Source organism: Lytechinus variegatus, chromosome 11 (assembly GCF_018143015.1).
Source record: "Lytechinus variegatus isolate NC3 chromosome 11, Lvar_3.0, whole genome shotgun sequence".
Lineage (NCBI taxonomy): Eukaryota > Metazoa > Echinodermata > Echinoidea > Temnopleuroida > Toxopneustidae > Lytechinus > Lytechinus variegatus.
The window spans coordinates 882,778-897,304 of NC_054750.1; the positions used below are offsets into that span (position 1 = coordinate 882,778).

A 14,527-nucleotide genomic window follows, 5' to 3' on the forward strand; every position below is an offset into this window, starting at 1 on the left:
AATAAAACAATATTAAACGTTTTTTGCTCGTTTAATAAGCATTTGTTTATGCAGACTCAAATAGGTTCAACTTCAAAGGACGGAATGCAGTTTCATGATAAATAACACACAGGTGTATGATGTAAGTTGAATCAGAAGCATCAAAGATCTATGGAGTTTTAAGTGGGATTCTCGGCTTCTAGGAACTTAACTCTTGCCATTTCATAATTGGATCATGAGGTTTCAAAGGGACTTATTTAGCACAAACATATATTTGAATAAATCTGGACCAAAAGGGAATGGTAAAGATAGAACAAAATAGGAAAAAGGATCATTACCTGAACATGGGTTGACCTCTCCTTGCTTGTCTGATACTTGCGGACAGCTAAAGATAGCTTGTCTCTCACATACAGCATCCAGAGGAGACTGCATAGATCCCTGAAGCACTTCAGGACTGATCCCTTGGCATTGCTGTCAAGGTTGTTGTTAGGATCATCCATGCCAGAGAGAATGTCCACTGGGTAGGACAGGTGGGCCTGAAGCTGAGCTGGTAGCTCTACTGAAGATTCTTTGGGCTGATGGGAGATTTCAGGAATAAAAGATATTAAAATAGTTAGAATAATCACATGCTATTTGTCAAATTCTCTTAGTCTGATCCTCCTATCCTTTGCATTTATTTCAATAATTCAAAAAATATTTGAGGTGTAAATGAACTTTTTATTTTTTCTATTGTTCATCTGAGGCCCATTCCATAAAGACTTTGTTTGTAACTTTACCTTTATTGTAAATACTGTAAAAAATCCTTGACATGTGATAGGCTGCTGAGCCCTTCTACTGTGGTATTTGCCATAAAGGCAAGTTCTGTAACTGTGCTTTAACTGGGTCCCTGGGGGCCATTTCATAAAGCTGTTCCTAAGATAAGAGCGACTTTAAGAACGACTGGTGGTCCTTTCTTACGCGCAAAACCATCGCTAATGATTATACCATTTGCCATAAGAAAGGATCACCAGTCGTTCTCAAAGTCGCTCTTAACTTACGAACAGCTTTATGAAACACCCACCTGGTCTCTTTCAAAAGGTTTTTAATGTTGAGTGGCTGACATGAATATCTAGTGGAGACAATCGTGAAGTGATTTGTGAGGATGATCTTCATCCTTCACTTGTGAAGTCGACCACAACTTCATAAATTTGTGTGAGGTTCAAAGATGGTTAGAAAGACCAATCTTTGCCCCCCCCCCTTTACAAACTCTGGTGCAATGAAGACAGGCACTTTGTAACTGCAATTAAAAGGTGCTACACCAATTACTCAATACACTGGATTGGATGAGGTGAATGAACTGACCTTCCAGGCTTTCTCCTTCTCCTGCACCTCTCTTAACTGCTCCACATACCATCTGGCACACGGCAGACTGCAGTGAGAAGCATTGAGGACCAGTAGGATCAGCTGCACCAGGTCATTGATCTCACGTCTCCTGTCATCTTCTTCAAGGACTTCTGGAGGATCAGAGTCCTATGCAAAATAAAGAAAACAGTGTCAGTACAAGACTATTTTACATGACAGCTCATAAAACAGTATATAACCCTACTGAGGTATCATTGGTCGTATCAGTCCTGAGCATTGTAGGGGATCAGAGGCCCCCCCCCTCAACAAATTGCGCGATATTTATGCCGTGTGAAATTTTTTGACCTCGCCGCTCACTGACTTTTTACTTTCAAGTTTTGCGCAACTTTTGAGACCAATTTTGCGTCACCAGGTACGTGGTTCCAAAATTACGCAACATTATGTAAGTGCATGTCAGACCAAAAATTGTTCAAAAACATGGTTTTGTGTACAAAGTCAATGCAAATTGTGTTTTCAACAAAAATTAAAAAATGTATGATTACTTTAAGTTTTGCTGGTCTAAATGTATTTATTTTATGCTTTTTATGATCTCAGAAGAGTCCCCAACAAATTTCATTGAAAAAACAATGAAAAACAATAGGTCAAAAAACAAGAACACCACAAAGAGTTTCTATACCAAAAATGAGTACATTTGGAGCTTTATTTAGGGAGTTAGAGGAACAAGTATGATTTTGCATGCTAATTACGCATAAATTAGCATAATCACTTAATAGCGATTCGCATGAAATAAATTACTATACAATTTTGTAGATTATGTCCCAGGCAACCCGCGTGCCGCGATCACGCGGTCGACGACCGAGATCTCAAGGGGGGCCTTCCAGGCCCCCCCCCCCCGGCCATATGAACTCCCAAAATACCCCGGCTTAGATAGGGTTAAGAGGTCATAGTAGGATTGCAAAATCTTGTGCAATTTAGCAATTTACACTCCCATCTATCTTAAATTTTGTGATTTAACCTCAAAGGAAAAGAAAGCTTTTGCAATTATGGCCTAACTGATAATGCCAACATCAATGGTGAGGTAATAGTGAATGGCTTTATAAAGATACATTTTTTACTAGGACTCCGTAACACTAATGTTTGCACTCAATCACTAAAGGTCAATTACCAATCCAGATCATCGTTTGCGCACTTTGTTCATAACAGTTAAGGAAACAATTGGAGAGATTCTTTCATACTTGCAATTCATCGCAAACCTCTATACTACAGGGTGCAAGAGATGTTCACAAATATACAAGACTTCAACCTACGTTTGGAATGTAATCAGGTTGTGGGCAGTAGTACGGTGGGGCAGGAAGGTAAAATTCTTCTGGGACCAACGAAGTGAAGCCTTTGGCCAGGGCAAGGCACTCTTCCATCATACTCTCCAGGAGCCAGTGGCTAGGGTCCTGCCTGCTCAAGGTGGCTGCTGTCAGGATGTCAGTCAAGGTCTGGCTCAACTGAACCTGAGCTAGCTTGTCCTCCTCTACCAGAGAACCTGGATATTAGCATATTTTGAGAAAAGTTTTTTCCAGTTCATACATCCTTTTGACAAGTTTACACATTCATCCAATTTTGATATGATTAGATATGAAGTCTGTTTTAATGTTTCCTCTGAAAATGAGTAATGCCGAATAGATTATTTTCTCCTTACACTACAGCTTTTGCTGAATTTCTTCAGCATTCAATCAAGCACTTTTGAGGATATTTGTTGACTAATCAAGTTGCTCATTTTTTTAAGCTCTTGCTGAATTTCTTCTGCATTCAATCAAGTGCTTGCGAGTTTTTTTTTTATATCAATCAAGCTATATATCATGTTTAATAGGATGTGCCTTTTCGAAGCTCAATGGAAATCTAAAACTTCATTTTGGAAAACTTATTGTTGATCATGGGATGGCAAGTCACATTTATCCTGTCTACACTTACACACTGATGAGCTCTTCCTAATCGGCATCGCCGGTGAGTCCAGGAGGGAGCCGTAGGAACCTCGTCTCTGGCTCCCTGAGAAGGATCCGGCTCTCTGGACCTTCTTCCCTGGAGTAGGGGATGCCTGGGGGTCCAGGATAGGGGTCTGGAGGACGGAGTTGAGCCCTTCCCTTAGGAGATTGGTGGGAGAGAGGTTTGGTGGTAGGATGAGGGATTCATCAAGCGTGCTGAGATGAAAACAAACGAAGAAGATAAAGTTACAGGTCAGATTGCCTATTAAAGTCAAACATATTTGACTTGATTGCCTATTACAATCAGACCTATTTCACTGTGGAGAAGTTACACATATAACTTCATACCTGCTTATATGGCGTTTAATACTTACGTTATCAGAAGTCTCAAAGCGCTCTACAGTAATGCAGCATAATGATCCTGGCTATAGCTCTTATGAGCACTGCATTTTAAGAAATAAATTCCTGCCAGGTACCCATTTGCCTCCCCTGGTTTGAATGCAGCACAGTGTGGATCAATTCCTTGATGAAGAAATTACGCCATGGCTGGAATCGAACCCCCGACCCTCAGTTTGAAAGTCAGGAGAATAATCCACTGGGCCACTTCACTCAATCTAACAATCTAATCTAAACTTTGGTCTAAAAATTACTTTGAGTTAGGCAACTTATGGAAGGTCAACCAAGGAAGTTAAACATTTAACTTATTTCCAACAATACCTTGGAGCTTTTGTTCCAAGCTGGCTCTGAATCTGTGTTGAATAGATTGCTGACAACGCAAAGGCACTCTTCCAGTCCCCTAGCTCGTGGGCAAGCCAGACGGCCTCGGGTACCAGCCCAGACACCAGCAACAGGTTCAATGTCATGTTGACTGTCCACTTGTCCGAGAGCTCCTGCTGCCGGACACTGGAGGTGATAGACTCATGGGTTATCTGGATTTGCCTTTCAGTAATTCCTACAAAGCAAAATAGAGAGATATACATATGGACTGTTCCAGAAAATTGCAAAAACCTACAAACAGAACTAATTACATGTAGATATCACTTGAAAGCTAAGACAGTGAAATGTATGAATCTGAAAGAAATAATGTCAAACCATGTATCATTTTATTTTGGCAAGGCATTAAAGTTGCCATAGCAACAATATATGATTTTACTTATATTAAAAGCTCAAGTTTGCAACACATTTCAAACCTGATATAAACTTTGAAATAATCAGAGTTGGATATTGCCCAATCTGTTATGACTTCATGTTTCTAAAAAAAAAAGTAAGAATTTCTTAATTTTTGTACTTTCAAAAGTATGTCCGGCCCCTTTTCACACATAGGGGGTGTACGTTCAAGTCAAGCGCACATAATTCGGAAATGTTATGTTGTCATATGGTAATGTATATTGTGTAAGAGCAAATGGCCTGAAGAATGCAGCCTAAGAGCAAATATGCATGTACTGTAGTGTGGTGCTTTGAGCAGACTGCTTGCATCGGGGGGGGGGGGGGGGCACTCAAATTCTATTTTGATGGGGGAACGTTTGCCTCACGAAACCCTGAAATGGGGTACTAAGGAACTGACTACAAGGGTAATATACGCGGTCTTGGGAACTAAATATATAGCAGACGGTGTGAAACGCAGGGTCTACGGAACAAGATCGCGGTACTGTAACAGTAGGTACGATGCATGCTAGCGCTGTGCATGTGGGCGCTAACAGTACATGGAGCTGCTAGCAGCTAAATAGGAGGGAGCTGTGAAAAGGCGAAAAGATAAGCTAATTATAAGCCAGAAAAGTAGGCAGGGCAAGAAATTGAAGATTGAGATCCAGGCAAGATACATGATGATGTCGCTTTCAGAAGCAAATCTTTCCGTGAAAGTGGAGCTGGCATCTCAATCAGTCTCAGCGAGTTTTGGGATTTGCGTCCACGTCATGTGAAGTTGTTTGATCAAATACCCTATACTGTACATGTTTGCACATACCACAAAAACATGAGGCTCTTACTGCAAGGGCTGAAAGATACCTGCTCAGCCTTACCAGATATAACCACAGCATTTACTGAAGCTTTGGTATATGTAACCCAGCAAGCAAGGATTGCATGGCATTAGAATGCCCTGATTGCAAGAACAATATCAACATCTACAGACCTGAAGATGCAAGTGCACCAATATCACTTACAAACAGTGGCAGACCGCAGAAAAAGTTACGATTGTGGCTTTGGTGGAAGATGTATTCGGTGAATTGAAGCACCAATTGAAATCTCTGCTGATACACATCTACAAATGTACATGGACATTTCCTTCAGAAGGAAATGTATCCACACTGTGCAGCACTTGATCCAGGTGAGGTGAATGGGTATCCGGCAGGATTGATTCCTTGAATGCACTGAGCGCTGAAATGCAGCGCAAGCTAAACCTGGGGTAATAATAATAATAAACAATGCGCCTCGGAACTGTTTATTTCTAGATAGATGGCGGTATATAAATGCCTATTATTAATATTGCTGTTGTTTGTTGTTGTTGTTCTTGTGATTATTATCTGAAACTTCTCTTCAAAGATTTAAGAAACAGTTGAAAACGTACTTGTATCCAGGATAGATGTAGCTTTTTAAGTATTTGTAAATTGATCTACAGTGTAAACGCTATGATATAGTGTACTATGTATAGTGTTCCTAAATGCCTTATTATTATTATTATTATTATTACATAAGAGGAATGCTGAAACAAATGGAGTCAATATCGTCCTTCAGGTTGAATTTGCTGAGAATGCATCCCTCATGCAACGTAATGAAGTCCACTGAGGCCACTAGGGTCACAAGCAGGCAACCCTGTTCATAGCTGATGCATGGATTGAAGCAAATGTCTGTGAAAGCATTACAATTGTTTCACGTGAACTACAGCACATAATAGCTTATGCATGGATTGAAGCAAATGTCCGTGAAAGAATTACAATTGTTTCACGTGGACTACAGCACACCAAGCCTGGCGTGCATGCCTTCATGTCATCCGTCTTTCCACATCTAAAATCCAAGTACACTGGGATCCAGCACATGGATGTTTTCTCTGACGGCTCACAGTGCAAGCAATGTTTTCTCTTTTCTTACCGTACCTGTTTCCTTGGGAAAGAGATTTTGATGTGAAGTTGCAATGGCATATGAATATTGCATATCATTATCATGTAAAGCAAGCTGACTAAATTTTGCACCACATTGAAAATGGCAAACTTCAGTTCTTAAGAAAAGCCACATCATAAAACAAACAGCATCCATTTTCCCCAAAAATCAGAATGCAAAGACAAATACAACATGTATATTCATTCTAGCATCTGGTGCTTGGACAAAACCCTGAAGGACTGAAATCTTAAACTACAAATGAAGTTAATTACACATTGTCATAGTGTGTAAATCTATATTTCTACTCCCTCTTCTCCATCTACTGTATGTTTCTTTTCTACTCTTAACTTTCTTATTTATATGCAATTACATATGATGTCATTACAGTACGTAACTTGTTATTTATTTGTATCTGGCGACCCCAACTCATGCTCTGCTTTCTGGGTTTTCGCCTCCTTCAAAATTGTGTCGAAATATATACTGTATTCGTTACTATGTCAAGTATTATTTTGTATTTGAAATAAATGTGATTTTCAATCAATCAATCAATATATGAAGATTGACATACATGTAGTGCATCAAATTAGTGTACCTACATATAGTCTCTCATCACACAATAAAACGTAACTACATGTTTCTGTATGCATGAACATACATGTATATGGGAAAGAAATTAATCAATTACTATTAATGCATTCAAAATCACCTACATGCAGTACCAAGCCTAGCATTACACATGCCAGTTAAATAAAAAGGAAATGATTACATTTTTTATGAAATCCTAAAATGAAACCCACTTAATGAGGTGAGAGGCAATTATCACAGGTTGAAATACAGACCAATATCTCCAAATTCTTTACCAAGAAAAGCTTCATCCTGTTACAGTTTCATAATCCCAATGATAACAGTATCTAGACCAAAGAATGGATTGCAATGAAATATTAATCATATCCTAATTTGATCAAAACTGGATATGAGTACAACTACAAATCAAAGGAAAACATACTCTTGAGCATTCTCAAACTCGTATACTACATGAATGTTTCACAGACTTTAAAAAAAAAAAACTGAGGAATTCCCTGACTTGGAAAACAATTTTAAACTTCCGGGATTTTTAGGAACTCCCTGACCCCAATAAAATGTATGTACTCTGCTATTTCCTTACAAAATATAAAATACATGTAGACTGCAGTAAAGAGGTATGAATATTCAGACTACCGTAAGGCTTGGAATTGTGAACTGCAGCTTCTCCGACAGCCTATACAAGACAGAAGTTGAGCTAGACTTCTGGGCCCCGTTGCATAAAACTTTTGCCAGACTTATTTTTGCCATAGTTTTTCTATGGCAAAAACCTTAGTTTTTTGCCAGAGTTTCAAATTCGGCCAAAATTTCATGGCAAAAAAACTCTGGCAAACTTTTGCCAGAGTTTTTTAATTTGCCAGAGTTTTTTAAGACTGAATAAATTTGGACGAGGATGCAAGCCGATATCAGCCGATATCGCGATCGGTATCGCTCATGTATGCTGTCTGCTGAAGAAAAAATGGAAACCCCAGTCAAAGTAAGTACGACTTATTTTATTCATTCATATGTATTGATATTTATCAATTTGATCATTCCAAGTCGATAAATTATTTGCAAAAATATCTGTGTATTATTTTGAATCACGATTGGTACCGTAATAGTTAGACCCACGATATTTTGAAAGACGTTTCTTTCGTTCTGTTTTGTGTCGCAAGCACTCGCGATGGTCAGCGTCTTTGCCATGTCTATTGCCGCCGGAGCTTCGGCATGGTAATGTGATTGCAGGTTGCGATTGCGGCTCGAGCAGCTGCAGCATGCAGCTTACGTTTTCTGCAGTCTGCATCGGCACATTTGATTTGGAAACTGTCGGTTGATTGTATTAGCCATTGTATTTCTATTGCTATGATCATATATTCTGCTTTATGACTGATATCATAAAAAAAGATTCTATACCTTTTTTAATGAATGAAATTGAATTGTTGATGAAAATGGTTAAACTGTTTGGAAATGACATTGACGGTTTGGTCTTTGGAGAGTTTCCTCAAATTGGCCTAGGCCTATCCCTAGGCTATAGGCCTAGACAGAAATATAGAATTTACCTGAATTTCAGACCCTTCCTATTTCGAAGAGCAAATGCTGGTTATTTGTTTTCCGTTATTTTTTTCTTCAACCAGTCGACTGTGTGCGCGGGGGATCAAAATTTATTCGGCGATGGTTTTTGGCACTAGGCCGAAGTATTCAATCCGTCGGCACGCCATTACTTTTTTTTAGGCTAGTGATTTAAGATGGCCCTGTTTCTCAATCTGCCCTTGTCCCATCTGACAATGGACTACACCATTTGAGATGAGACCAAACAGGGAATTAATCTAAGCCAGAGACTTACATAGATCTAGATCTCATTTACCAATCTAAACCCTTTTGAAAATTTGAGATTTGCTATCTATCCTCACTAGGTTGAATACAGGTACCGGTAGGCCTACTAGTACTACTACTAGTGCCATTCAGTGCAAAAGGCCATCGTCGCATAATTCAATCCTCCGCGCATACAGTCCACAGATTGATAAAGAAAATGCTGACAACAGATTACCCTTGAAATAACAAAAGTATGAAATTAAGATAAATTCCAGACCATATTTCTAAATATTTTCGGGAATATTTCAAAATCTTTGAATTATCCCGGGTTGAATACTAGTGCCCATAGGCCATACGGTACATCTTAGCAATTCTTACAAATCCTTTACAAAAAACACACCAAAAATTCTTGCAAAGGAACAAAGTACATAATGTTATTTTTATTAGTCAAATGGACACTATGAGTTACATTGGTTTTCAAAAGGGCACCTTTAAATTTTGATGTCATTTTATAGCTAAATTAAATTATAACAATACAGTAAACAAACTGATGAGCATATAAAAATGACCTTGATGAAATGAACGAATCCCTTTAAGGTAATATATCATCTGAAATGTAATTTCATGGGCAATATTTGTTTACATTGAGATTGGTTTTATCTGTTCGAATCATGGTCATAAGTTCAACATTTAGATCCAAGTTTACAACCATCAAACTAGTCTTTATAAAAGCCATGGTTAAAGTCACCCCAAATAGAAAATACTTAACATTAAATCATTCAAATTGAAAGAAAACTAAATGCAAATATTTGTATGGCTTTATCTCTAAGTGGAATTTTGTGATCGTCTAATAGATTATTTTCTCATTCAATTTCTTACAGCTGAAAAAGTCAAGATACACTCTTGAGCAGTTGCAGTGTATGTGCGACTTTGTGCGGATCAATCACACACGATTGTTTGGTCAACCTTTGTCGCCATGTGAAAGGGTAAGATATACAGTATGGAAGCTAAATTTAAAAACTGCACAAATTTTAATTGCTACCATTTTTATTATATGCCTGTCCTAGACGGTACACGGTATCACGCTCATTGTCCGTCTGTTAACTTTACCTTGTAAACGTGGTAACTACAGTTTCTTTCTTTACGAATAACTTAATGTTCCATGTTGCAGGATGGCGCATTATGTGTTCACCTTAGCAACACTCTTGTTTGTATTTATAGATGGGTTTCTTTTTTTTTTTGGTAGTCCTTGGCCCCGTCTTACAAAGAGTTATGATTGATTTGATTAGTGTCTTAATTAATCTATGAAAAACGTGCTCAATGTCCTCTGTATACAAGAGAAGCACAGTGAATTTTCACGAAAACAATGAATGCTTGAATATACATCATAGCTAGAAAATGTTTTGAACAAACATGAATAATGGATGTCGACATTGCTGGCCGTCCATAATTGCGATCGATTGGATCAATCGCAACTCTTTGTAAGATGAGGTTCAGGGCCCTGTTGTACAAAGAGTTACGATTAATCCAATCCATCACAACTATGCAAAGCCAGCAAAGTCAACATATAAAATGCATGTTTGTTAAAAAAATTCTAGATATGAATCCATATCCATAAATTCATTGATTTATTGATAATTTGGGGTGTTGTACAAAGGACATTTTGCAATTTCCCTGTAGAAAAAAATTTAACACACTGATGGATTTCCATAGAGTTATGATAGGTCGGATCAATCGCGAGTATTTGTACAACAGGGCCCAGGATCCCGTCTTACAAATAGTTACGATTGATCCCATCAATGATAACTCTATGGAAATCCATCAGTATCATAATTTTTTCTACATAAAATTTTCAAAATGTCCTTAGTAAACAAATGTGAACACACCAAATCATCAAGAAAGCAATGAATTTATGTAATTTTTGTCATATCTAGAAAACATTTTGAACATTCATGCATTTGAAATGCTGACTTTGCTGGCTGTCCATAGTTGTGATTGATTGGATTAATCTCAACTCTTTGTAACACATTTTGATGAATATTTGTGATAAAGAGAAGAAGCTTTCCCTTAGCAGATTTTCTTTTATTTTTTAGACCATATACATATTTACTTAAGAGTGTCAATTTAGTTTACTGCAAGAAAAACTATTTTTTGGTCTGTTTGCATTTCGAATAAAGGTTGCTGAAACAAGGAGAAAGGCGTGGGAGGAGCTGTCAGAGCAGCTAGCGGCTCTTGGCTGTCCAGGCCGCACAGCCTCCAACCTCAGGCAGTCCTGGAGCGATTTGAAGAAGAAAGCCAACGAATATGCCAGGCAAAGAAATAAGACTGGTACGTATTTTCATTCATTTTAAAAGTAAAGAATTAAGTTTAATATATCAACTTAAGCTTTAAGAGATCTATGACCGTTCATCTAGTTATTTTTTTAGAAGATATGTCATGCTAATCATTCAACAACTATTTTTATGCCTCTGTCAATTGTAGGTGGATGCAGGGAGGCGGGCTGGATTTTGGGTTGTCTCATTTTTCTGGCCTTGTTGATTTCTTTATTGTGATAAGAAAAGAAATTTTAACTTCCAATTTTTTGTAAGTATGCATATGTAGGAGTGACAGCAGGCAGTCTTTTTTTGGGGGGATGGGAGATATCAAGGTTAAAGGTTAAGTTTTTGAAATGTCAATGTCATAACTTAGATAGTATATGGACCTAGTTCATGAAAATGAAATAAGGGTAATCAAATATTACTGAACATTCTGCCTGAGTTTCAGGTCACATGACTAAGGTCAAAGGTCATTTAGGGTCAATAAACTTTGATGGGGGGGGGTATTTGTTGAATTACCATCATAACTTAAAAGCAAATGGGCCTGGTTCATAAAACTATAGAGTAATCAAGTATCACTGATCATCCTTTGTGAATTTCAGTTCAAGCGACAATGGTCAAAGGTCATCTATGATCAATAATCTTTGGCCATGTTGGGGATAATTGTTAAATTGATGTCATAACTTTGAAAGTTTATGGATATGTTTATGAAATATGGATTTCATGAAAACTATTACTGTGTATAAAATGAGACTAAGTTAGTATTATTATATTAATGATTTAACTTCAAACTTGCCAAATGTATATAGGAGTTATAATTTTTAGCTCATCCGGCCCGAAGAGCAAGATGAGCTTATGCCGTGGCGTCCGTCCACAATTTCAAAATGCTACTCCTTCGCCATTTCAAGTCCGATTTCAATTCTGTTTGCTTTATATGATAGCACTAGGTGGGGCAGTCAAAACTTCTACTCAGAATTTTTAAATTCATTGAATATGCTAATTTATGCGCAATTTTCAAAATTCACGTAAAATGCTACTTCTTCTTTATTTGTTGACCGATTTTGATTTTTTTGCTTCCAAGGTTCTACACAGAGTTAAGAAACTTTAACTAGATAATAATTAATACTTAATTCATATGAAATTTATTCATAGATAACAAAAAATGCTTCTATGTCATTTCTTCATCAATTTCAATTCTATATCCTCAATTTATGTCACCAATGTCAACTGGGCTGAAATTAAAATTGTGTTAAATTGTGTTGCGAGATACCGGATGAGCTCCACATCATTGATGTGCTAGTTCCTGTCGCAATGGCGGAGGCATACATGTCAAATCTTTAAAATGGAATCATAGCTATAAGGTTTCAATTCTTAATATTCCAGTCTTAGAGTTATTGTTTGTGCACACTTCCTAACTGATCAGTGTTTGGGAATGACTTCAGTTCATAATCTGTTATTAGCAATTTCTTTTGCTTAGGTATATTGTTTTTGTGTCAGGGGGAGGAGGGGGGAGTTGAGTCATCATCAACCCCATGGTATTGGTCGTGTCTACTCCCTTTTTTAGATCATTCTACCGTCCCTCTTTGTTTGCATTGAGAAAGTTTATAATTATGTAACGTTATTGATTTTTGTTAAATCTTCAGGAGGAGGAACGTGCAAAATTAAGCCCAAAATGGAAATGATCTTGGCAGCGATGCGGGACAAGGCAGTTTATGGGATCCGGGGCATGGAGACCGAGACAGGGGCATCAGAGAAACCGGTTGGTTTAATAGAAAAGTTTCAACAATCAAATAGATGACATATGTGAAATTACATACATGCCTTGAAGAAGGATCATTTATTTTAATTCCAGCTATTCTTGAATTCAGGCATTAATTCAATGAGCATATTTGGATTGGATATTCTCCACGATTCTTCTCACATGGCTCTACTTGAGAATCTAAAGGGGCAAGGTTATTTTAAAGAGGACAATGAAAGGAAAGGTGATGCTTCAAGGTCATTTTAAATTGGCACCAATAGTAAAACCTTTTTATTTTTTTTGCAATGGGACATATGCACTGGATTACCACAGTTATTTCAAACACTCAGATAAGAAGAGCATTTGTTTCTCCCCAGATGAAATGATGTATAATGATTTAATTGTGTAAATATTCAAATTTTAGGGGAAAAAAAAGTTCTTATATGCACTTTGCCAATAGAATGTCTATATTTTATTTTGAATTTTTAATCTGAATAGTGTTTCTTTTCCTTTACAAAACGTGATAAAGACACTAGGATATTGTTTTTATATATTTCAGTGTTCTTATGGATTGATGTGCATAACTGAATAGGGGAATATAAAGGGGAAGAAAGAAAGTGGGGAAAAAGAGGGGTTTGTTTATCTGATTTTTCTCCTTTCTCTGTTCAAATCATATTAATTCATCCTGGAATACCAATTTATATGAGCTTGGAATTGGGTTAAGATTTTGAAATGAAAAAAATGTTGAATCATAGTCCATTCCAATGTTCAATACGAAATGTTTAAATATGTAATTTAAGTCAAGTTTAATTTTCTTTTGTTGATGTGCAGCTATCACAAAATACGGCAGCCTGTGCCATGCTCGCTGAGATGGGGAATCCGGAGGAAGAGGAGGAGGTTGAGGAGGTGGTCGAGGAGACTGTGGTCAAGGAGGCATCGAAGGAAGAGGGGGGTCAAGGAGGTCATGCAGGACGCCAAGACGTCCAGCATAAGAGAAGGTGTTCTGTGCGGTATGACCAGCACACAGAATACCAGGAGCGTCTGTTGCAAGTTCAGCAGGAGACGCTCAGAACGAAGCAAGCTATGCTGCAAACATTTAATAACATCCATGATGTTTTTAAAGAGATCAGAAATAGTTTGCAGCAGTTTGTTAATGGACATCAGTAGTGATTCTGGACAACTAGGCCCAAATTCAAAAAGGTGGTTTTTAAAACCATTGGTTGAACCCATGGATGCAAGTTTCTTGTATGAATTATGCTTATTTGCCCTGCATAGTAATAAATATTCTATGCTGATGTGCGCTTATGTCACAGTGCGCCAAATTAATGACCATGGTTAAGGACGCTAGTTTTATTCATGAGTCCACTATTTGAAGAGTGGACTCATGGATAACCATGGCAACTGTCGTTAATTTGGCACACTGTGACAATAGAGAGCATCAACCTTGGACCTTTTTTTAATAAACGTAATTTATACAGGAAGTCTGCATAAACCATGGGTTCATCCGATGGTTTTAAAACTTACCTTTGTGAATTTGGGCCTTTGTCTTTGAATCATTTTTGTTTGTATGTAGCTACTGATTCCATTAACAACTACAATAGCTTGCCTGTGTTTTGAGTTACTCTTGCTGAATTTTACAGCACGCATCAACATTTTATTGGTATTCCACCTTTTCTTATGCTGTTCTCTTGGCCTCCGGCTAATAGCTCTATACA

The 14,527-nt window shown here is 37.7% G+C and overlaps 2 protein-coding genes across 2 annotated transcripts in view; one reads left to right on the forward strand and one right to left on the reverse strand.

Annotated features, from left to right (window-relative positions):
* The window catches only part of LOC121424123, a 90,469-nt gene that overhangs the window by 43,347 nt on the left and 32,595 nt on the right, over positions 1-14,527 (reverse strand). The window contains 5 exon segments of the mRNA XM_041619722.1: positions 318-554; positions 1,321-1,488; positions 2,628-2,854; positions 3,283-3,509; positions 4,011-4,245. Of these exon segments, the coding sequence (XP_041475656.1) occupies positions 318-554; positions 1,321-1,488; positions 2,628-2,854; positions 3,283-3,509; positions 4,011-4,245 (1,094 nt within the window).
* Positions 7,676-14,500, forward strand: LOC121424119. Its single transcript, XM_041619718.1, has 5 exons — positions 7,676-7,944; positions 9,641-9,745; positions 10,937-11,087; positions 12,718-12,833; positions 13,644-14,500. The coding sequence occupies exons 1-5, from the start codon at positions 7,861-7,863 to the stop codon at positions 13,977-13,979; spliced, it is 792 nt and encodes a 263-aa protein (XP_041475652.1). The 5' UTR covers positions 7,676-7,860; the 3' UTR covers positions 13,980-14,500.

Coding starts and splice junctions, on each gene's coding strand:
- LOC121424119 (XM_041619718.1), top strand. CDS start 7,861: ATGCAAGCCGATATCAGCCGATATCGCGATCGGTATCGCTCATGTATG. Junction 7,945..9,640: donor AAATGGAAACCCCAGTCAAA/GTAAGTACGACT, acceptor AATTTCTTACAG/CTGAAAAAGTCAAGATACAC. Junction 11,088..12,717: donor CAGGCAAAGAAATAAGACTG/GTACGTATTTTC, acceptor TTAAATCTTCAG/GAGGAGGAACGTGCAAAATT.